This window comes from Mizuhopecten yessoensis, unplaced genomic scaffold (assembly GCF_002113885.1).
Source record: "Mizuhopecten yessoensis strain PY_sf001 unplaced genomic scaffold, ASM211388v2 scaffold1255, whole genome shotgun sequence".
In the NCBI taxonomy this organism is placed as follows: domain Eukaryota; kingdom Metazoa; phylum Mollusca; class Bivalvia; order Pectinida; family Pectinidae; genus Mizuhopecten; species Mizuhopecten yessoensis.
In genome coordinates, this window is record NW_018403955.1 from 70165 (window position 1) to 94546 (window position 24382).

General features: G+C 37.7%; 1 protein-coding gene across 6 annotated transcripts in view; it reads right to left on the reverse strand.

Annotated features, from left to right (window-relative positions):
* LOC110458440 (cAMP-dependent protein kinase catalytic subunit alpha) overlaps positions 1-24382 on the reverse strand; it is a 159490-nt gene that overhangs the window by 50387 nt on the left and 84721 nt on the right. Inside the window, exon 1 of one of the 6 annotated variants that reach the window (XM_021510215.1) lies at positions 13180-13585. The exons of the other annotated variants lie outside the window; for them this stretch is intronic. Within the exon in view, the coding sequence (XP_021365890.1) occupies positions 13180-13195 (16 nt within the window). The 5' untranslated portion in view covers positions 13196-13585. Of the gene's footprint in view, positions 1-13179; positions 13586-24382 lie in introns of those variants that run through there. 6 annotated transcript variants of the gene reach the window in all.

Below are 24382 nucleotides of genomic sequence, written 5' to 3' on the forward strand. Positions count from 1 at the left end.
AATTGACGTTATACAGGTAGTTCGGTATAATTGACGTTATACAGGTAGTTCGGTATAATTGACGATACTTTCTGTGGTTTTTTCTATATAATATTATAATATAATGTAACCATCCTACTACATATGAACATGTTAGATGTCTGATTGTCCGGACGGGATCTATCGTGATTATGACGTCATTAATACTAAAATGTTACGCCACCATATTTTTTCTTTTAATGTATCACATCATTTTGTCCACAAAGTGATGGTATGTAATATAGAATTGAAATATGTAATACCCCATTCGCGAATAGGCCCATGCCATATAGAAAGTAATCAGCTTTTTAAAACATCCCAATTACTAGTCCCACTTACTAGTTTTACTGGGGACGTAACCTCGGGTCCGGAACATTAATTCTAATTAATTAAAACCTTACACGATTAATTATCAACATGATCTGTACTTTTTATTGATGCATATACCAGTTTATTTCGAACAGTTTATTTCGTACAGTTTATATTGAGAATTAACTGTTTTATGTTAAATACCCGTACCCGTTAAAACAATTTTAACATTCTATCCTCCCATATAGAACACCTGACATACACATGCTAGCAATAATTCCTCCGAGGTTTCAGGCTTACTTCCACCAACCCAGATATGTTTACCCACACAAGCCTCAGTAAATGTGGAGGGACCATAGATCAGCGACAAACGACAGCAGCTAGTAGATGGGGAACTCTCTTTCTGGAACGTGTTCGTGAAAATCGTAACAAGATGAACACTTCTTCTATCCTAATCGATTGCAGTGATCTCGCATGTTTCTTTAATCTTATTCACCTTCCCTTAAAGTAGTCTGGGGTTTTAAGAGATATCTCTGAAATTGAAGACGTTTATTGAAACCAGTACAATATATAACCGAATGTAACTATCAATACCGTCAGCCTTTGACTATTTATATCACGTTCTGAGACGGGCAGCTGACACGCACGTTGTGCTGGCTGGTAGTTGTTATTTTATTTAGGGAAGGAAGGGGATATTTTAACTTTTTATCAATAAAAAGTGCGTTTTCATAGCAACTGATACAAATAGTATAGGGGAGTGTGATATCTCCTATCAACACACATCAACCACCACCCATATTCTCGGTGTTTAGCTTTTTGTTAAAATATGTGGGGTTTTCCCCCCATTGATTTCTCACATTTACCGATGGGGTCGGTTATTCTTTCCGATGTAGCAAAGGAGTCCCCTTTGACCCCTTAATCGACAAAAACAACATCAAACAGGTACACACAGGTACACACAGGTAAACAGGTACACACAGTTAAACAGGTACACACAGGTACAAACAGGTACACACAGGTAAACAGGTACACACAGGTACACACAGGTACAAACAGGTACACACAGGTACACACACAGGTACACACACAGGTACACACACAGGTACACACAGGTAAACAGGTACACACAGATACACACAGGTAAACAGGTACAAACAGGTACACACAGGTAAACAGGTACACACAGGTAAACAGGTACACACAGGTACACACAGGTACACACAGGTACACACAGGTACACACAGGTACACACAGGTACACACAGGTAAACAGGTACACACACAGGTACACACAGGTAAACAGGTACACACACAGGTACACACAGGTACACACAGGTAAACAGGTACACACAGGTAAACAGGTACACACAGGTACACACAGGTAAACATGTCCTGTTATTGGATACCACCAATTGTGGGGTTGGGTCATAAATTTAAATAAACTTATTCGTTTTGTAATAAATGTAAGCCACGTGTTTGCACACGTCTTCTAAGAGTATACATGCCTATCTAAGTGATATATCTATAAGCCTGCTCTGTTTACCCTGTGTCTAACCTTTAAACATTTTCAGATCAATACACATTATCGGGTGGAATAAGATATTAAACAAATGTTTTGAGGGTCCAACGTACCTAAACTACAATACTAAAGTCTGTGCCAATAACACAATTTTTGCACGTGCAGCATTGAGAAGACGACATGTTACATGTCACTGATATGGCTTCGTCGATGTAAAGATTGTTTTTCACTGGCCTTGTTGTTCATCCTGACATAACGGAAAACTGATATGTTTAAAACAGACAAATGTAATGTCCCGTATGACTCCGTATCAACTAGGACCGCGGAATTAGATAGTCCTCGCTATGAATTGGATTGAATCAAAGATATCGGATAATTTTCCACATAACACCTTCCCGGAACTAAATTATTATAAAATTTCAAAAATAACTCGGGTAAAAATCCTGCTTGATATCATTTGATAACTTGAGGTTTACAGTTACCACTATCGTATAGAAGATAGGTCCACTCGCAGATCAGGCACCAAACATCCGGGTCTTTCTTTAACCTATTCTCAATTTTTAAAGTGCACGGATCTGATGCTCTTCTGTTTCAGCGAAAGATAAGTTACCACCGAATTGCATGTCTGCCTTAGAAATAGCAATTCCGTACAACTCAACCACTGTTGTTTCGAGTGGGAGTTGTTTTAACGTAAATCTATTAAGTAAATAAATCGGGTTCTCCATGTAACATATAAAAGCTCTGTGCTTTCAGATAACATAGTTTGAGTTAAGATCCGATAGCGAGTACAAGTCAAACCCGTACATAAGGCGGTGTACATTTCCAACCGATCTTAATCGATTTTAATGCCAAGTCATACACGTGTATCGTACACGTAATCGGCTCGTGCCCATGTCCATTCAGTAAATGTCACCGACTTGAGCAGGAGTAACTTACGTCATGCTTGTGAAAAGAGGGCGTCAACTTCAGCATTAAGTGAGCACGGTAGTGTACATTTTCTCTTAGAGACATGACGTAAAAAATACATATTTATTTACAACTTGACGAATGTAAAAACGAAAGCTTAGGGTAATGTGTTTTTATAGTCTGTGTTAGTGCAAAGAAAATAACAAATTGTCTATTATAAAAAAAACACCCACCTAGTTCTGTCCCAGAACAATGAAAAGTACACACCGGCTATAGATCAGCAATAGTATACATTTGTTGACTGGGTTTGAGGACGGACCCTGCAGGTAGGGCGTAAGAATTGTACCTGCTGCCCCCAATTGCATGATCGTAAGAGGCGACTAAATTTGGGACCTTATCTCTTCTCTCCTTTCTAAATAACTTTCTTCCTAATGTCTCCCTTGACAATGCCTCACTTGTGGCCATTTGTTGAGCGTTCACCCCTGTGAGGAAGGCTTTGGGTTCTGTCCCCTGGCCAAGACATACCAAAAAAGTCTTGAAAAATGGTAGTTTCTTCTCCTGCTTAACGCTCAGCAAATTAGGAGTGGGACGACTGGTTCGCCCGTTGTCAGTTTAATGTGACCGGGTGGGGCGTCCTGCTGGGTCTCTTCGGCAGTATGTTTCAGTGAGGTAGCACTATAAAGTCGGCATCAGTTCCGCGCTATCACGAGGAAACAAACACAAACATATCGCAGTCTCCCAAAATACACACACATATACTACGCGCATGCATCTTGCATACATTGGAGGCCGTCCTTAAATGACCTTAGCTGTTAATAGGACGTGAAACAAAATCAAACAAACAAACAAGGGTTTGAGGACAACATGTCTTATGTTAAACCAGAGGACCACACTGTTGCCTGAGGCCGAAGGCAACAGTGTGGTCCGAGGGTTCAACATAACACATGTTGACCGAAAACTCAGTCTACAAATGTTTTGTTATAACTTTTTCAAAATTTCTGACGTTTCCAATTTGGATTTATCTTGAAAAAAATGCCGTGGTAATGCGTTGTGCTTTGCTTCAATATACTCTGTTATTAATTTCTCTGCAACTCTGATCACATTCTTGGTGTTTGTACTGTCTCTGTTATTAAGAATTTCATCAATTTCTGCAGCAGTGAATTCCGAAAATCTGTCCTACATAAACATTGCAGACGGCCGGAAGCAGACGTGAGCAATACTTCCTATAGGGATGTCACTATTGGTAATTGCTTAACGGCGGAAGTTGCCGAGTAATGGCCGGGAAGTACCGAATAGTAATGAGCTGTGACGTAAGCAGTCAACATATCACTCAAAGCCAGTCAACATTTCGATGTTGACCGGTCAACATTTTTCTAAGGCAATCTGAAATTTCGAACTTTTTCACTATAGAAGAGTATAGAGAATAAAAGTAAAGGTATAACAATATATTTTAACAGCTTTGGCAGACTTATAGTTAACTTAGAGACTAAATCCCTAAAACCTGCCCAAAGCATCTCGATACTTCGCGTGAAATTGCATTAAGCATACAGGTTTTCATCATACATACTTCGTCCTGTACACTTCTGATGTCTTGGATGTTGCTCTAACTTTTGTATGGTTGATCACGGAATTAGATTATATTTAAGTTGATGTATGTTTTATCGGTTCTACTACACGTTCGATTTCAGTTTTTACTGAAATGTTTTAGAAATAAAATGTAATGTAAAAACCCAGGCCCCTTTGACCCACTTAAATTGATATTTTAATTTTCTTTATCTTTGTCTATATATATATGAACAATTTCTGATACAATTATCGACTGGCTTTTCACACATGAAGAATATACGAAGACTATTTATACATGATTTAAGCAGTAAGTGGTAATCATATCTACGTCTTAATTGTACTGAGTAACCTATTAATTTGACTTACCTCCCCTTAATTGGTAGCCGTACATATATTGGATATGAGTACGGGCTACAGATGTTTCTCAAGTAGAGTATAGTTGTGACAGGTAAACATATAAGAATTGTAATTTTATACGCAAGAACTAACTTGTATATATCTTTAACGTCACGTATCTTCTATTGTAGTAATGATGATACGACCACTGACTGACGGCTCAGAAATCTGTTCCTCAGATCACGGACTGGATACCAGACCTGAGCGTATGCCATGTTTATGTTATGTACTTTATTTTTAGAGCTTTTACTACTAAATGTCAGCCCAGCTATTAATCGCAGCAAATTTGATTGTGATAATATTTCAGCGGGCAAAACACATACTGTAGACCGTACTCATGAATATAATATACGTACGGCTACCAACTAAGGGGAGGTAAGTCAAATTAATAGGTTATTCGGTACAATTAAGACGTAGAGATCATTACCACCAGCTGTTTAAACTATTAATAGTAAAGGATATTTACATCATATTGATAAGGTCAACATATAACGGGAGATTGTGGGCAGGTGTAACATATGAGATCTTGTTAGTCATTCGCTACTTTATAAACCAATCATAATGATTACTGCAAGGTTGTCTTTTAAGTCCCCACTTTTTATTTTAAACAATGTTGAATTTTAAAACGAACCATCAACCTACGTTAAATAGAAACTGTTAATAATGTAACTTTTGGACATCGTTATATCCTCATTTCAGTACTACACAAACATCAGATACATCAAAGACAGGTTTTCGTCCTGCACAACTTTAATTTCAATGAAATGTTCCTGTCAGTCTTTTACCATACACACCAGCGTTAATGGGAGAGTCTCATACGTGATCCCAAACAGAAAGTCCAGTTTTACATTCCAAACGGAAAGTACTATTTTGCTCTCAAATAGAATGTCCTTGCCAACCTTTCATTTATTCCAAGGGGAATAAAACGCGTGCAACATCTAAAATATGTGTTTAATCGCGTAACACACCACTTATTAAACACAGGGGTATGATGGTTATGCATAATGATACATTTCCTGAGGTGTACAGAGTATTGTTAAATGTTTTGTGGGTTTAGATCAACGACCGAAAAATGCACGGATCGTCTTGTTAGAAAAGTGGAAAACTTAACAATTTGTCTGGCTATTTTGACAGAGAAAGACCTAAACTGGTTAGAAAATGTTACTGACCAATATAATTGGAGCTTATATCTCTGCCACAATAGGCTTTAAGCTTCAAATTTATCCAATGAAATAATTCATATAAGCATTTTAAAAATAATTTGAAAACAGTCACCGTATAAGTAAGTAGATTTCGGGTCTTGTCCCGACCACCCTTCACTACTGCTTAAGATAATAGATTTGTGTCACCATTTCTCAGTAGAATTTCGTCAAATTTTGTAGTTATATTGCTTTGAAATTAAGAAAATTTTCTGCCTCAAAAATATAAAGGTTATATTTAGAATTTTGAACAAAAATGAAAGACACAGTGTGTTTTTTTTTACAAAATAATGGCAATAAAAATGATACTGCCATAGATTAGTATTGCATTAATGTATATCAATTTGATAAATGCTGAAACTGTGTAAAATAAATTATCTATAAACGACAAATTGACATTATATAAATATCACATTCATGAGAGGGCGATATTGCATATTTTCACCCCAAGGAAGCATTGTTAACCGACGCGAAGCCGAGATCAACAATGCTTTCCGAGGGGTGAAAATATGCAATATCGCCCTCTCATGAATGTGATTTTTATTTTATTATACCGAGTGACATGTTTCACCACTTCACCATTTTTCAAGGTCCTTGTGTTGATTTGACATAAACCAAGACTTGATCTCAACAGTTGTCGAACGAACCAACCATGAATGTGATTTGATAACACCCTGGCACTGGGACGAACTGTGCACGTATACGTTTGGCGCATGTGCTATTTTTTGGAATAACAGCCTGTCTTCTTTATCTTTGTAAAAAGAGCAAGTAACATTGAAAATGTTCACATCTTTATCAACCAATCAGATTACGAGATTTTAACAGAAGGTATAATAATTTATAATAAAACCTGAAAGTGGACTAAATCTCTCATGTTTATGCTACTCAACGGTTTACCTATATTTAGGAACAAATCAGTTTAATACCTGTCGAAATGGATTAAAACACTTCTTAATCCGATTGCTAGAGGTTTTGTGATTTTATAGTACTGAAAGGGCATTAGGGGGAGGTTACGCAGCAAAAGCTTACTACGTTCGGACATTTAAACATAAGTTCTATAAAACCACTGTGAGGTCAGTCCGAATATTTCATCTGTTTATCAAATCATGAGAGTATTGTTTCAACTTTTGGTGTCGATACAACTTCATTGATTACATTACACCGACTCAATAACGACTCGAGAAAACGACATTTAAGGGTATATACTATCTTATATATTACACGTGCAATTCATGTTTAGAGTTAATTCACTTTAGAAATTTAAATATAATTGACAAATGAATTAGCTTTACCAAAGTTTAATCAATGTATGCATTCCGGAATACCCATTCAGTGCGCCGCTCATCAAAAGATTAATAAAATATAATTTTCTTTTCATAAATGTATTTCAGAGGTTTCTTGTGGCAGAACCCTTTCGTCACAAACAACCTTAAAAGATTTGACCACAATTAGACTCCTTTAATAAACAAGAAATATATCAAGTTTTAACAAGACAAACGACTATAGGTCAGAGATGTGCTTCCGGGAGGTGACGTGTATCTTTCTATAGTATTTAATAAACCAAACGTGAGCCAAATGAAGCGATAAATCCCATAATGATGCCAAAAGATATTAATAATGATGATGTTACAAAAAGTTGACAATAATGTCAGTCTTTATTGGACAGGAGGAAGATCTATATATTCACGTACTTATACGTGTGATTATGAGATATCTTCTCGGAGGCAATGCAATTTGCTATTGATTACTGCCAATATACATCCAAGACGTCGATCTAGTGTAGTTTGACTGGTAGATAAAACGTGTAACATGCACGAAGTCTTTTTCATTTCCGTTTGATGGTCGAGTTATTACATATAGTTGTAGGGAGGATCATAGACAGGCTATAACCGTTAAACACATCGGTGTAGGGTTTATGTACAGCCAGTCTATTGCCGAGCTTTCTGACCTTTTCAGGTATTCACTGTTGCCAATATACCTGAATACACCAATGCATATATATCACTCTGATAGGTTCTTATGCTATAAACGAAAATAGACCTCACTATTTTTAGAAATTATATTTTGGGCTGTTTTTCATCTAGCTGAAGTGAAGCCCTTATCACCGATGGATTTTATGAAGAGACCAAAGGTCGGTCGTGTTTAGTTTAGGAAATAGATTATCTTATCTTGAAAAGTAATAGAAAGTTTGTTATATATATGTGCGTATATTGTTTACATCGTTATAAAACTGGTAATGTTGACCTCATTATGATACATCACGATTGTAGTATCGCTTGTTACTGGTGGTGTCCGATCTAACATCTCGTGACAGGGAGGACGGATGATAAACTCCGGACTAAAAACACAGAGACGGAGAAAACCCTGGACTTCAAAATAACCAACCTAGAGACGGATTACAGACTTCTGAATACAAACACGGAGACGTAAAACACATCCGGACTAAATCATTTACACAACATGGAGACAGATTGAAGACTCTGAACTATTATCATATATCAACATGGAGACAGATTTCACACTCCAGATAAAATAATATACTAAGACGGAGACGGATTGCAGATTTCGGACTTAATAACCTACTGACACGGAGACGGATTGCAGACTTCGGACTAAATAACATACTGACACGGAGACGGATTGCAGACTTCGGACTAAATAACATACTGACACGGAGACGGATTGCAGACTCTGGACTAATATAATTTACCAACATTGAGATGGATTGCAGACTTTGGACTGAACAATACACTAACATGGTGACAGATTTTAGACTTTAGACTAAATGATTAAGAAGTCTATGGACTAAACAATATAATAGTATTAACAATATAATTACTCGGATGCGCATTACAGAGATGAATTACAGATTTGTCTGATATACTAATCATCGAGACGGGTAGGCAGCTATAAATTCTTCATAAAAACCAGTGGACTACACAATATACTGATATGGGGACACCCAGTTATTGGTATTTCGGAGACAGAAACTCACAAAATCCTATAGTCCGCAATACTTCCAACTCGAAGATGTATAATTCAGGTATTAACGAGTCCGGACTGTTATATGAAATACGTGTTTTAACACCGATACTGAAGACTACGGACTACATATTAAACTAACATGGAAGTGGGAAGCGGTATCATATAAGATAATTTCAAGTCGAGGACCGCCATCTTCGCCGTTTATCTTACACGCCCAATAGAAGATAAGGTTTTTGACAGGGTGGTGCTCATAGATTTCACTTGTTGTTTCTACAACAGTAAACTCAAACTCCTAAAACCAGATTACAGCAGGTTATAATATACAACCACAGCAACCTCTCAAAGAACAATTTCTTATCCCAGAGGTAATATAATACTAGAAACAAAAACAGAGGTATTCCAATAGAGTCTAGACTTGTTTACTATTGCCGACCGACCCACTGAACTAGATATAAGTTTCTGTACATGTATTCGGAACCAATCGGAATTTCCGTTCGGGACATCTCAGACAATTCACTACTGGCCAAAGGGGCTGCAATTTTCTGTAAGATTGCTTTTGTGATTAAGATGTATTTCAGCACATACTTTTGTAAGTAGCACAGGTACATTGTATTTGCATATCTGCAGATGCGACAGTTTGGAGCAAAGCAGCTGACACTGAGTAACTTCGATCCAACAAACACCAAACGTTTTCAAACTAGGAAATAACAAACACACGTTCGACCAATCAGAAACTTCAGATACAAGAAAGAATTTTGCATTTTATTAGTTATTTCTAGGAACAGACTAAGCTATCAGTTTCTATAATTATCACTTATTTCCATATCTATATATTGACTTGAGCAAGTCTAACGGCAACACACAATAGACCTGCTCAAGTCCAAACTAAGAAAATAATCATATAGACTTCAAGCAAGTCTACACGAGTGCATGCACTAAAGAGCTTTAGATTCGAGTGCCCGTGGAAAAAGGAATATTTAAAGATACAAAGACAAGATACCATTTGTATGGCATATGTTATACATCGTTTCTTGGTCTGTATAATAATGATTTACATATACCGGCTAGCATTAGTACATAGGGCGCCACTCGACAGACATGTTTACATGCAATTATGTTGATGTGACTGTTACCAAACCTAAGGCATTGTAGTAGGCGCGATCATGAACAGTCACGTATTATCCTCGTTAGATTCGTAATCAAGTACATCATCTTTACATGAAACAGCGTACATTGTACAAAAGCAACGCAAGAATTTGGCCTAATCAATCCTCATTTGTACTAAAATATTGCATCGTCTTGAACGCATAAAAACGCTACCGGTCTATCACTCAGAACATGCGTAGTAAGGTACTCTTGTCAATGCAAGCAATTATTGGTAAATGCACGCTATTTTCACTTTCAGAAAGAGGTCGTCACGTGAACCGGAAGTGTAATCATAGTGGGCCCCTTAATCATAATCAGTGGAGTGTCTTGACTTATCACAACATTTAGAATGTGCTTGACTGTAGTTTTATAATAAACGTTTTTGTCGAATGGATTCGATATTCAAAAAACAAGCATCTTATATCGCGTGTTGCACGCCACAGGTCATACGGAGAGAACGATAAATCGCGCGGAACAAAATAAGTAATTAGACTATTTATCGGGACGATTTAGTGTTTGCTGATCTTACAATGTTAACCTAACGATAATACATTGATATATAATAAGTATATGTCTGTCGGGCCTTTGGTTTCAAGCTGAAGTTAATTTTTCAAATAACTTTATCTTTACAAACCAGTAACTAAAATTTCAGTTTAATTGAATTTCAATCCAATCGAAACAAATTTCAATCTGAGCACTTGCATGCTTTATATAAAACAAAAACTATTAACGCTTGAATTTTTGATATTATATTTTTTGTCTGATAGTGCTGATATAATTGTGCACCGTTAGAGATGTGGATTTCTCCGAGTACCGTTAGAGATGTGGATTTCTCCGAGTACCGTTAGAGATGTGGATTTCTCCGAGTACCGTTAGAGATGTGGATTTCTCCGAGTACCGTTAGAGATGTGGATTTCTCCGAGTACCGTTAGAGATGTGGATTTCTCCGAGTACCGTTAGAGATGTGGATTTCTCCGAGTACCGTTAGAGATGTGGATTTCTCCGAGTACCGTTAGAGATGTGGATTTCTCCGAGTACCGTTAGAGATGTGGATTTCTCCGAGTACCGTTAGAGATGTGGATTTCTCCGAGTACCGTTAGAGATGTGGATTTCTCCGAGTACCGTTAGAGATGTGGATTTCTCCGAGTACCGTTAGAGATGTGGATTTCTCCGAGTACCGTTAGAGATGTGGATTTCTCCGAGTACCGTTAGAGATGTGGATTTCTCCGAGTACCGTTAGAGATGTGGATTTCTCCGAGTACCGTTAGAGATGTGGATTTCTCTGTGTGCTGTTCGAGATGTATACATTTCTCTGTGTACCGCCAGAGTGTGGATTTCTCTGTTTACCGTTAGAGTGTGGATTTCTCTGTTTACCGTCAGAGTGTGGATTTCTCTGTTTACCGTCAGAGTGTGGATTTCTCTGTTTACTGTTAGAGATGTGGATTTCTCTGTTTACCGTTAGAGTGTGGATTTCTCTGTTTACCGCCAGAGTGTGGATTTCTCTGTTTACTGTTAGAGATGTAGATTTCTGTTTACTGTTAGAGATGCAGATTTCTCTGTTTACCGTTAGAGATATAGATTTCTGTTTACTGTTAGAGATGTAGATTTCTTTGTGTATCGTTAGAGATGTAGATTTCTCTGTTTACCGTTAGAGATGTAGACTTCTCTGTGTACCGTTAGAGATGCAGATTTCTCTGTGTGCCGTTAGAGATGCAGATTTCTCTGTTTACCGTTAGAGATATAGATTTCTGTTTACTGTTAGAGATGTAGATTTCTTTGTGTATCGTTAGAGATGTAGATTTCTCTGTTTACCGTTAGAGTGTGGATTTCTCTGTTTACCGTTAGATATGTAGATTTCTCTGTTTACTGTTAGAGATGTAGACTTCTCTGTGTACCGTTAGAGATGCAGATTTCTCTGTGTGCCGTAAGAGGGGTACATTTCTCTGTATACCGTTAGAGATGTAGAATTCTCTCTGTTTACTGTTAGAGATGTAGATTTCTTTGTGTATCGTTAGAGATGTAGATTTCTCTTTGTTACCGTTAGAGATTGAGATTTCTCTGTTTACCGTCAGAGATGTAGAATTCTCTGTGTACCATTAGAGATGTAGATTTCTCTGTGTACCGTTAGAGATGTAGATTTCTCTATGTACCGTTAAAGGTGGACATTTCTCTGTATACCGTTAGAGATGTAGATTTCTCTGTGTACCATTAGAGATGTAGATTTCTCTGTGTACCATTAGAGATGTAGATTTCCCAATGTAGGGTGTTGTTGTTGATGTAATAATATCATGTGTATTGTACACTGATGTGTAGGAGGACTTAGGAAATGAAGAACTTGAACCTGAATATATAGACATACCACTACATATCAAAGTATGTGCACTGTTGTAGTCTATAAATACTTTGTCAATACACAACATCATACAAGATATATATGTACATATATACTATACGATCTAATAACACCCATTATTCTAACGTAAAGTCTAAATATACCAAGATGTATTCAGTGTTATTATTTCCTTCTTTAAATCACTTATACCATATCACCGTTCATACGTTGTCAATTTTCATTTACACCTGAAGTATACAGGTATATGGCTGATGACAGTACTGTAAATGAACTGATAATTGACCGGATCGGGTGTCTTTAGAATAACGCCCCTCTACATTCAACATGTAATGGCATTTTAAAAAGCAATCTTCTCTTTAACTTTTATATTTGTTAACGGAACCGATGTAGGAGAAATTCTACTCACACTTGTATAGGATTAAACATGCTTTAGTTCACATATGAGGCTTATATATCATACAAATTACTAGTACCTTTATATTTTTACCCACATGTAAGAGACATTTTACCATATTTTAAATATTCATGATGAACAGTGTGCATATTTTACCAAAATCATAATAAGTTTTGCTGGAGTATTTAAAATCGTGAGGTGAAAACAGCACCAAAGCCAGCACCAGTAAATTGGTGATCGCTGTGCAGAAATGTGTTATCATAGGAGAAACGAATCTGGAGACCTGGACGAAATTGTACAGGCGAAGAGGGGGACCACCCATGCATGCTCTTCATGAGCTGTTTTCATCGTTAAATCATGCCGTTTCTTAGTTTGTTTTGATTACTTACAAAACTCTTCTGCCATGATCCCACTGCAAGCGTCTCAAACGTTCGGGAAACACACAGTAAATATATGTATATAGACGGATCTCAATCCAGAGACGGGAACTCCTAGGTCAGTTAACAATAGTTCCGGATTCACAGTACCGGTTCCAAACACACTGTTAGAGATGACTTATGACCTTCCCGAAATATGTAAAACAGTTTGTGAGTTATCTATCGTTCCTCCCCTCGCCAATGCATCGAAACGAAAAACCTCAGGGGAAATAGCGAGAAGTTTTTTACACCTTGTATACGTATGGTTGATTTGGGAGCGTGGATTTCCGCTCTCTAAGTAAATGTTAGGCACCAATATCACGTGTATACGTCTGTACACCTTCCTCCGTGCTATCCTCCCTCTACCTCTCTTCCTTTTTGTCCTTACCGAGTCTATATATACATACAGCACTGTTTACCACCACTGTTTACACTTTAACTGTACGAGTTAAACCACCGGAGGAAAGCAAAGATTTGTTTTAAAGTCGCATGCCTCCCGAGGAATAACTATGTAAGCCAAGATTAACACTGATCGTATTGTAGGTCGCTACCTGGAGAAAATACTGACCGGGGACGGTCGGTTTTATAACGGCCACGATAAGAGGAAGCTATAGTACGTGTTGTTTGTAGTTTTAAAAGTTTGACCAGAACGTTAAAGACATGCCAGAGTTAGCTTAATCTCCACTGATAATTGTTGAGTTACGAGATAGCGAGACCATGCTCGGCCTGTGATAACGATTGACGGGAACTCGTCTTGAGTCATTATTTATAACCAAGCAATACACAGGAACGTTGCTATTATCCGGAATATACAGATAGTATATTAGTTGAGTGACAATGCATACTTCGATTAACCGGAATACTCATAGGTCGTGTGTTCATTCAGTCATAACTCGCGTTTCAAATACGAGAACTTCATTTTACCTCGAATAAACAATGCTACCTTTATAAATCATTTGGTGGAGCGATCAATTATTGCATTAATAATCTTAATAACATGACTGAAGATATTAATTCTTAAGGTAGGCAGTATCATTTCTCTGTTCTGTTTCTCCGACGAAAAAGTGTTCCCATTAAATTTGTAAGGTATTTTTTTATAACTTGGAGTTAAGCAAAAATGTAAGTTAGAAAAGGAATACATTTTTTTCACAAAAAACCCATCTGCGTCTTGTTTTTGTTGTTTTGTATTGTTTGATGGGGGATTCGACATTTTGAGTCATTTGGGGCAAAACAACACAGTAAAAACGTTCATATAAAGCAATACATCAAACTTAACATAAAATGTTACAGTTTATGAGTACAGCCACAAGCTAATCGATTTTGCTACCGGTCATAACATTTCTAATGTTTATACTTTTCTGCATCATAACTTGTAATTTCCTGTGACAGGAAATAATGTTTTGATGTCTGTTTATACAGTAGAAAAGTGGTGGGACAGTCAATACCTAACCAGCAAACCGTTTGATATAATTATCAGTGATATTAATTATGCTGTATGTTTACATTAAAGCACGACGAATAGGTCAGATTGTCCGAGGATTTTCTTCACGTGGCCGGATTTGATCCTAAAATAGTCTGACAATAGGTGAGAAATCGGATTAGATTAACTGTACCGATATATATCTTATAAAATCATTATTGAAATCTTTATAATCTTGTAACCTCGAATGCAGGTCAGATCACCATGTTTCGTGTAGTTTCTGTTATGCAAGTTCCTTCAATGAAGGGCTTGACCTTGTTAATAACAGCAAATCTCGCCTGTCTAACTTTTTTATTTCATGTTACACTTAAAGGTTTAATTACGCTGAGATAGTTACCACCAATTTGTATGGAATAGCAGGCTGTAAAAGCGAGCGCATATAAAAGCAGGCAAATCTATGTTTCTTAATTACCACTTTATAATGAAAAGGCTACTTTTTAGATATTTTTTATAGTTTTATTTCAGTCAATTCATGTGACATTCTTCATACGGAATGTAAGCAGTCATCATGATATTGTAAAACAATAACGAGGGTTATCTTTTCTTGTACAGTAGACTGGCATATATAGACATATATAATATATACTTAAAACTTCAAATATATTCCGCGTTATTTAAATACCACTTATCCCCCCTTAGTTCTAGTTTGGACCGCTCTAGCCCCTTACAGGGTTGGAAGCCTCCCAGAGATAGGTCCCTATAGATTCGCCACAGATCCAAAGTATTCCCAGTCTGGTGACCCTGTTTTACAAATCGATACCGTTTTATTCGTTTAATTGACTATGTCTTATGTTTTTTACCTTTTACCTTTATATTCATGTTAAATGTTAAGGATGCCCGTCCCTCAATGTAGTTACATATTTTGTCTGTGGAACGGCAATCCATAGAGCCGTTATATTTCTAGCAAAATTGGACGAGCGATACGGTTTACAAAAGGGAAGTAACTCTGGATATATATGGTACTAATGTTTTTGTCTAAATGTTCATTTTAACTTAAGTTATATTGACCACTAGAGATGATGCCAATAAAATTAAGTATAGTTCATGCAAGCTCATTGAAATGTTCCCGTACTCAGAGGAATGTCTCCCCGAATTAGTACTCAGAGGAATGTCTCCCCGGATTAGTACTCAGAGGAATGTCTCCCCGGACTAGTACTCAGGGGAATGTCTCCCCGAACTAGTACTCAGGGGAATGTCTCCCCGAGTTAGTACTCAGAGGAATGTCTCCCCGAACTAGTACCCAGGGGAGTGTCTCCCCGAGTTAGTACCCAGGGGAATGTCTCCCCGTATTAGTACTCAGTGGAATGTCTCCCCGAATTAGTACTCGGAGGAATGTCTCCCCGAATTAGTACTCAGAGGAATGTCTCCCCGAACTAGTACCCAGGGGAGTGTCTCCCCGAGTTAATACCCAGGGGAATGTCTCCCCGAATTAGTACTCAGAGGAATGTCTCCCCGAACTAGTACCCAGGGGAGTGTCTCCCCGAGTTAGTACCCAGGGGAATGTCTCCCCGAATTAGTACTCAGTGGAATGTCTCCCCGAATTAGTACTCGGAGGAATGTCTCCCCGAAATAGTACTCAGGGGAATGTCTCCCCGAATTAGTACTCAGTGGAATGTCTCCCCGAATTAGTACTCAGAGGAATGTCTCCCCGAATTAGTACTCGGAGGAATGTCTCCCCGAATTAGTACTCGGAGGAATGTCTCCCCGAAATAGTACTCAGGGGAATGTCTCCCCGAATTAGTAGTCAGAGGAATGTCTCCCCGAACTAGTACCCAGGGGAATGTCTCCCCGAGTTAGTACCCAGGGGAATGTCTCCCCGTATTAGTACTCAGAGGAATGTCTCCCCGAACTAGTACTCAGGGGAATGTCTCCCCGAATTAGTAGTCAGAGGAATGTCTCCCCGAACTAGTACCCAGGGGAGTGTCTCCCCGAGTTAGTACCCAGGGGAATGTCTCCCCGAATTAGTACTCAGTGGAATGTCTCCCCGAATTAGTACTCAGAGGAATGTCTCCCCGAGTCTATATACCGCGTCAAAGTACTCCCTTAGTCTGCAAAACGCATTAAACTACATTCGCTTATGAAGTGTTTACTCGAAAAATATGGCCATACTATTTTTTCCTGAGTGATTTTTCACCTTTCGTGAGAAAACGGCTGATCGGAGACAGTAGATTTGGTTTTGATGACCTGGTTTAAAATCGCAATATGTTATCGTTTAAATGTAAATGTAAATATATATGCCAACATTCCTTTGAAAATTTAAGACGAGTTTGCCACAAATATCCACGGGTATCGCCAAAGTCTATTGTGGCCGCATAACCGACGTATGTCATTTCCATACCTAAAGCTTGTCCCGAACAAAACAAGTCGTTTATTTCATTCAGAATTAAAATAATGAAATGTTGAGAAAACGTCAGCAACTATCAATTTTCACTCAGCTTTTAAAGTACTGTTTACAGAAATCTGTATACGTATGATAGGAGGCTAAGCAAGATTCCTGCTGAGTTTGGTATCTCGTTTTTAAAAGGACAAATATCTGTTCACTTACTTCCAAAATTTTTGTGGTGGTTTTGATCAAATAACAAGCTTACACGTGTAAATAATGTTGACGTCATACATACTTCGGAACATGATAGAAATATATAAACTGCCGCTGACAGCGTCAAAGTCAGTTTGAGTCCAAGTATTTCCGAAAATAAATAAATTCGTAAAATAGCAGATATGTGTGACAATACGTCTTAGAAATAAGACAAGATGTTTTTGCCATTTAACAATAATTTAATTGTACCGAGCTATGTAAAATATTACGAAGCTATTTTCTCGACATATAACACAGTAACATCAACAACGAAAATTACCTAATTTAATTAAAAATAAAATAAAATAAAAAGTAAATAAATAAATGAAATAAAAATACACAAGAAAAATTACAATTTGGTTTTATTCTATTGAAATACTAGTACATCTATGTCAGAAAAAGCTTTTATAAATGTTATTTTCTTCATAAATAACGGGTAAATGATGACGATATATGTAAATTTCAAACGGTGCTTGAAGTCAATGCCAAACCTATACATGAAGGTAATGAGGTACGGTACCTGGTCGAAGATAGCTACCGGTATCTTGTATACTGGTTTGCTTATAGAAGGGGCAAGTGATTGAACTTCTGATCATGACTAAGGCTTTCAAAATAGATTTCCTTCACGAAGATAGCACAGGAGATAGCAATGTTTACTTCACCTTGTCCATGTTTCCAGTTTAAAGTGCACGCTGCAATGCATTATCACCACGGTAGGTTTTCAAAACAGATTTTATTAATTCATATCGCAACAGTGCATCAAATAATACAATCCGTCCCATTTTGGCAGAATTTACACAAAAACGTATTTCAAAAACTTGCTACTTATCCATCTCAGTCAAACGGTGTTTCTAAAATACAATATTATCGGCAGGCATGACACGGTGTGTAATTTTGTACTTCTGGTTTAGTATTCGTGGGTTTCATGAACACGGTTTATTAGAGTTGAAAACCGAACTGGGGAGAATCGTTAAACATAGGTAAGCACTGTCTGTACCAGGTACGGCTAAGTAAATCTCTCAACAGGTCTGCCGTACGGGTAATGGGCTGAACGATTAGAAATACGGACACACGTACTTTTAACAAGTTAGTTTTTTTTGTATGGTTAGCTTCAGAATACAAACGAATGGTAAACTTTTTGAGGATTTATTTTTGTTTTTACCGTCAAATTATGTTGGCAAAAAATACATGAACGCTTTCTATTTTCGACTTTCGATTATTTGAATTCCATTATCATATAGCAAAGATGTGCATTTTATTACGTCACGATAAACAAAGGGTTTCGGGGTCAAAGTGGAGGGCAAGCGTGTGGGGTGAACTTAAGCTGATGTAATTACATTTCGGTTGTACTTTCCCCAGATATCATAAGAAATTTACCTCGTAGTTTTCAATCCATAACCTTTGCTCAACCTAACATTGACTGTTTGTTAGAAAGGTGCCAACTTTTCAAAAAAAAAAAAATGGGTTTTTTTTTCGCTTCAAACTGATTTTAACAATGAATGTCAATGTGAGAACCGGAACCGGAAGTTGCTTATTTATTTAGTTGAGTAGAGGTTCTTAAATCAGAATGGCACTGTACCTGTTGTTGATAGGTAGGAGACCATCCAACACACACACAGTCTACTAATTATGTTGTAGTGATGAATTGTTTACTTCAAATCTAGAACCTCTATTATCAATATTGACGTTAGGTAAGAGAAACAATCTAAATAGATTGCTAGATTATTTCCCAGACATGGTCGCCTTCATCACATTAACCAAAATGTACAGCGCAAGGCGGTTTTCCTGATGCCAAACCAAAAATACATGTACGTTTGTATTTTGCTTGTGTTTATTATGGTATTCCATATCTGTCTCCATGACAACTGGGTTTCTATGTTACCGGGGAAGGGAGCCTTGTGAATCCATCATACTCCTGCATCATAATTACCATCTACACCAGCGAAACTTTGCTCGTCCTCACATAGTTCGTCTCGGTATTGCAGTGGTTGGAACAGCTCCTCTCTCCTAAATTCCCTTTGACTCTTTGCGCGTGCCTTCAAGGTCACGGCATAAACTCTCCGCTCCCAATCTCTACCCAGAGTTGTCGTTCCTTTTCAATCAAGTGCAAGGACCGTAACTCTGCGTGGAGATTGTCCCCGCTCCCCCAACTCCCATTGGCCAATCGTCACATTCTAGTTCACAACCTGGTCAAACTTGGGTATGACTTAACACATTGTCAATATCGTTTTCTTGTTAAAATATGTGGCGACATAACCTACAGCTGTATCGCATGGCAGCTGTGAGTTTCACGTGGACAATTATGATTTCTGACTATTCTAACAATACTTGCCATGTCATGCTAAACATTGTTTTATGAAATATTTGTCAAATATCGAGATCGTCTCTTTCGAAAAGTATAGTAGAACAAAATATGTTATTGTTCACAAAGTTATACACCATACATATGTGTTACTTTTCTACTTTTCCCTATATAAACGCTACCAGGAAAATAAGCTAATGCATTCACATAGTTATAAACGCATTTGATCAATGTCTTTATGAAGCTTCACCTCCCGCCTCGCACAACATCTTCCAGGAAAGTCGTTTGTACTTCAATACCGCAAATATTTGCGAATACTTGTATTTAGATCACCAAAAACAACTTATATTTTAAATGTAAATGCCGGGCGGGTTTCATTCAGGTACCGACATGAGCGCTAATAAGTCCGTTCAATCCATACACAAATCTACAAATTGTTCTACATTATGTAACTTTCCAATGTCCTTACTTCAAAAAACAACTAACGGATGTTACACCATCAAGGATGTAAAACTCAATAAATCAAGATTTTGTATCACACAATTACCATATTATTCACTGAAACAATTCCAGTAATAAGTTTTATTACATACTTACTAATAAATACGGGTTTTTTGTATATGCGATACGACACAATTGCTCTTACCCATATCAGCCCTCGCCGTATCACACCCCAAAAGCCGTACCAGCCCCCGCCGTATCACACCCCAAAAGCCGTATCAGCCCGCAAAAACCCGTATCAGCCCCAAAACCCGTATCACACCCCTTTTGGATTTTTTTTCGTTTTTCAATATTTCAAAAGAAAAATTTATCATAAGATAGTAGCTTTTATTAGTAAGTATGTAATAAACAGAATAAAACATGCATTTTTCCATATCACACCCAGTATCAACCCTCCACTAATATCAGCCCTCGGGCCTTCGGCCCTTGGCCTGATATTGCAGTCTCGGGTTGATACTGGGTGTGATATGTCAAAATGCATGTATTATTCTCTATATAATATCATGACGTCAATTTTCGCCACAAACTTAGAGAATATATCATGACATCACAACTAAGACTAGTTTTGAATAAGCCTTGACGTCAGAATCCTAGATTTCAAGACTGAAGTGTAATATAAAATGAATCATATTTCGCAGCATTTGCATTTACATTTGCTACAATTTCAGACGATATCTAGGGGACTCGTCATGTTTTTACCAAATTTCAGTTCGCTAGAGGCTCGCTTAAAGAAAAAAATCTCAAGACTCATTACATTAATCTCATATGAAAGAAATACATAAGATCCAATATGGAACACAGATCCTGCACAAATGTATTACATAAACAGCTTGGTAGACTAGAGAAAATAGTATCACGTGTTTTTCTGATTGTAGCAGCGTTTATGATTACCCCTCCAGCTGTGTAAATTCGTTAAGACTTATCAATGCACTGCCCGTATCACAGGGACACGATAATTGTGAAACAGTATTTTGAAACCGTATTTGTTTCCATTAGACGTTTCAGAGACTTGGATCAACGTCGGACAAAAGTATACCCTCGCGGACTGTATACGATCTAAACCTAAAAATCTGTCAATCTGACAATACATTCTGCATATATAAATATTCTGTCTTAATTATCAAAATCCTGTGTCTGCTATCGCTGCGCCTAATAATGACGTCATCATTTAATTGATATGGAAACCAGACACTCGGGATAGCTCAATTCACCACGTAAACATTCACCTAATATATTTCTATATAAATAGACAGAATGCTATGTTTAATCTAGGATTCAGTTCGTCAAAGTCCTGTCATCATTCCGTTAAATTGTCAACGCCGGTTACTCATGATTTAAAAAATTAATCTAATTTCTGACACATTATAATTATCTAAAGTTGTACCAAATGAATGTAAAAAAAAAAAAACATTGCCGAACAAGCATTGTTGTTTAAAGATAACTTTTGATCTAGGTTATCCACGCCCTTACAAGAATATATAATTTCACCAATTTGATATATCAATTGACTAAATCGAAAATTTTAAAAGAGGTTTAACCATGTGTTCTACGTATTTATCAAGCAAAACCTTTTTTTAATCACTAATGTTCCCGTCGGATAGGAGGGGTTTGGCTTATAGAGGATAACCAAAATGACATTAATTCTGTCTTGTTAAAACTATAAAAAAAACCTTGGTGTCAGTTCACCAGAATATCTATAAATTGTCACTTTGTACCCTTTTTGTATCATTGTGAATTATTTAGGAAATACAATTTATTTTGTCTATGTTGTCTATGTTGAAGATGCCACCAATTGGACAAGATAAGGTTATCGACCTGGTCGAGCACAGTTATTGCTTCTCATTTTCAGATAAGATTTATTTGTGTTTAGTTTAATCTAATTCAATTCTACACAGGTTTCACCTTCACGAAACCCACCTGCTGATCAAGCTCGTCCTCGTACCTCCCAGCTAGTTTTTAGCGATCACGCATGAAACTAAGACAGTTCAATATAGACATATACAACTTGGTTTGTGTATAGAAGATAGGTTCACGGGGAAGAAAGTTGAAAAGGTTTATTTTTTAATATGATGTATGTGTAATTGTCGAATCGTTGCATAATAAGATTAAACGTGAATTATAAATTGCCTTTGAGAAGTCCACTAACCGTTTGAGAGCGGTATAGGCGGATTACCGCTATTGTGGACCCATACTAATATACAAATGTACATAACCTGTCAGCTTTAAAATGCGGTCAGGGTTCAGGAACACGAGCATAGCATTGCTTCTCATACTTTCCCTAGGAATTTCAAATAAAAAGCAATACCGTCAGCTTAGCTGAAAATAAAAAAGGGTACCCACGGTACATCTTAAACTTCGCCGAATTATTGTTTTCAAGATTAAACAAGATCTTTAGCATGTCCGTGTTAGTTATTCTATCATAGTACTAGAAAGGCTTACAACAGTGTTTTTTTCTTTCTCTTAAAATACGGGTCTGATTTATACGTAGGCTGATTTGTTCTTTTTTTTCTCCCTCATTTGATAACTTTTGATTCAATTTGTTTCGTCATGAAAAAAAGTAGATTAAAGAAATCTGAATAAAGATTTATTCATTCTCATATTTTCGGGGCAGAATGGCGAAACAACGAGAGGAATGCCTGGTAAAAATATCTGTCCAGCGCGAAATACGAAATTTCTACAACGAAAAAACGAGAATTATAGATCGTTAATACGCGTGCAGTTTTACGGGATTTTTTCGTCGAAAACTTAGACTAAAGCCACGAATCAGACAATGTAATGAAGAAATCAATTACACAAACTGTCGTATACTATCACAGGGACCGGGGAATTTGTTACAGCTATATAGTACTTTTGCCATTGGTGGCATTTTTACCGAAAGTCGATCTGAACCCGTAAAACATGTAAAATTTCTCAGAACACCTTAGTTCAGGTACAAATATAGCTGTAACAATTACCAGGTCCTGTGTACACTAGCGGCCCATTAACGTAGCGGCCATCACTGGTATTGGTGGGGGTTGGTGACCTGTGTACACTAGCGGCCCATTAACGTAGCGGCCATCACTGGTATTGGTGGGGGTGGACCCTTCCTTATGTTTATGTACTGTACTGATATTGGTGGGGGGTGGATCCTTCCTTATGTTTATGTACTGTACTGACATTGGTGGGGGTCGGACCCTTCCTTATGTTTATGTACTGTACTGACATTGGTGGGAGTTGGACCTTTCCTTATGTTTATGTACTGTACTGATATTGGTGGGGGTTGGATCCTTCCTTATGTTTATGTACTGTACTGACATTGGTGGGAGTTGGACCTTTCCTTATGTTTATGTACTATACTGATATTGGTGGGGGTTGGACCCTTCCTTATGTTTATGTGCTGTACTGATATTGGTGGGGGTTGGATCCTTCCTTATGTTTATGTACTGTACTGACATTGGTGGGAGTTGGACCTTTCCTTATGTTTATGTACTGTACTGATATTGATGGGGGTTGGACCCTTCCTTATGTTTATGTACTGTACTGACATTGGCGGGGGTTGGACACTTCCTTATGTTTATGTACTGTACTGATATTGGTGGGGGGTGGATCCTTCCTTATGTTTATGTACTGTACTGACATTGGCGGGGGTTGGACACTTCCTTATGTTTATGTACTGTACTGATATTGGTGGGGGTTGGACCCTTTCTTATGTTTATGTACTGTACTGACATTGGTGGGGGTTGGACCCTTCCTTATGTTGATGTACTGTACTGACATTGGTGGGGGTTGGACCCTTCCTTATGTTGATGTACTGTACTGACATTGGTGGGGGTTGGACCCTTCCTTATGTTGATGTACTGTACTGACATTGGTGGGGGTTGGACCCTCCTTATGTTTATGTACTGTACTGATATTGGTGGGGGTTGGATCCTTCCTTATGTTTATGTACTGTACTGACATTGGTGGGGGTTGGGCCCTTCCTTATGTTTATGTACTGTACTGACATTGGCGGGGGTTGGACACTTCCTTATGTTTATGTACTGTACTGATATTGATGGGGGTTGGCCCCTTCCTTATGTTTATGTACTGTACTGACATTGGTGGGGGTTGGACCCTTCCTTATGTTGATGTACTGTACTGACATTGGTGGGGGTTGGACCCTTCCTTATGTTGATGTACTGTACTGACATTGGTGGGGGTTGGACCCTTCCTTATGTTGATGTACTGTACTGACATTGGTGGGGGTTGGACCCTTCCTTATGCTTATGTACTGTACTGATATTGGTGGGGGGTGGATCCTTCCTTATGTTTATGTACTGTACTGACATTGGCGGGGGTT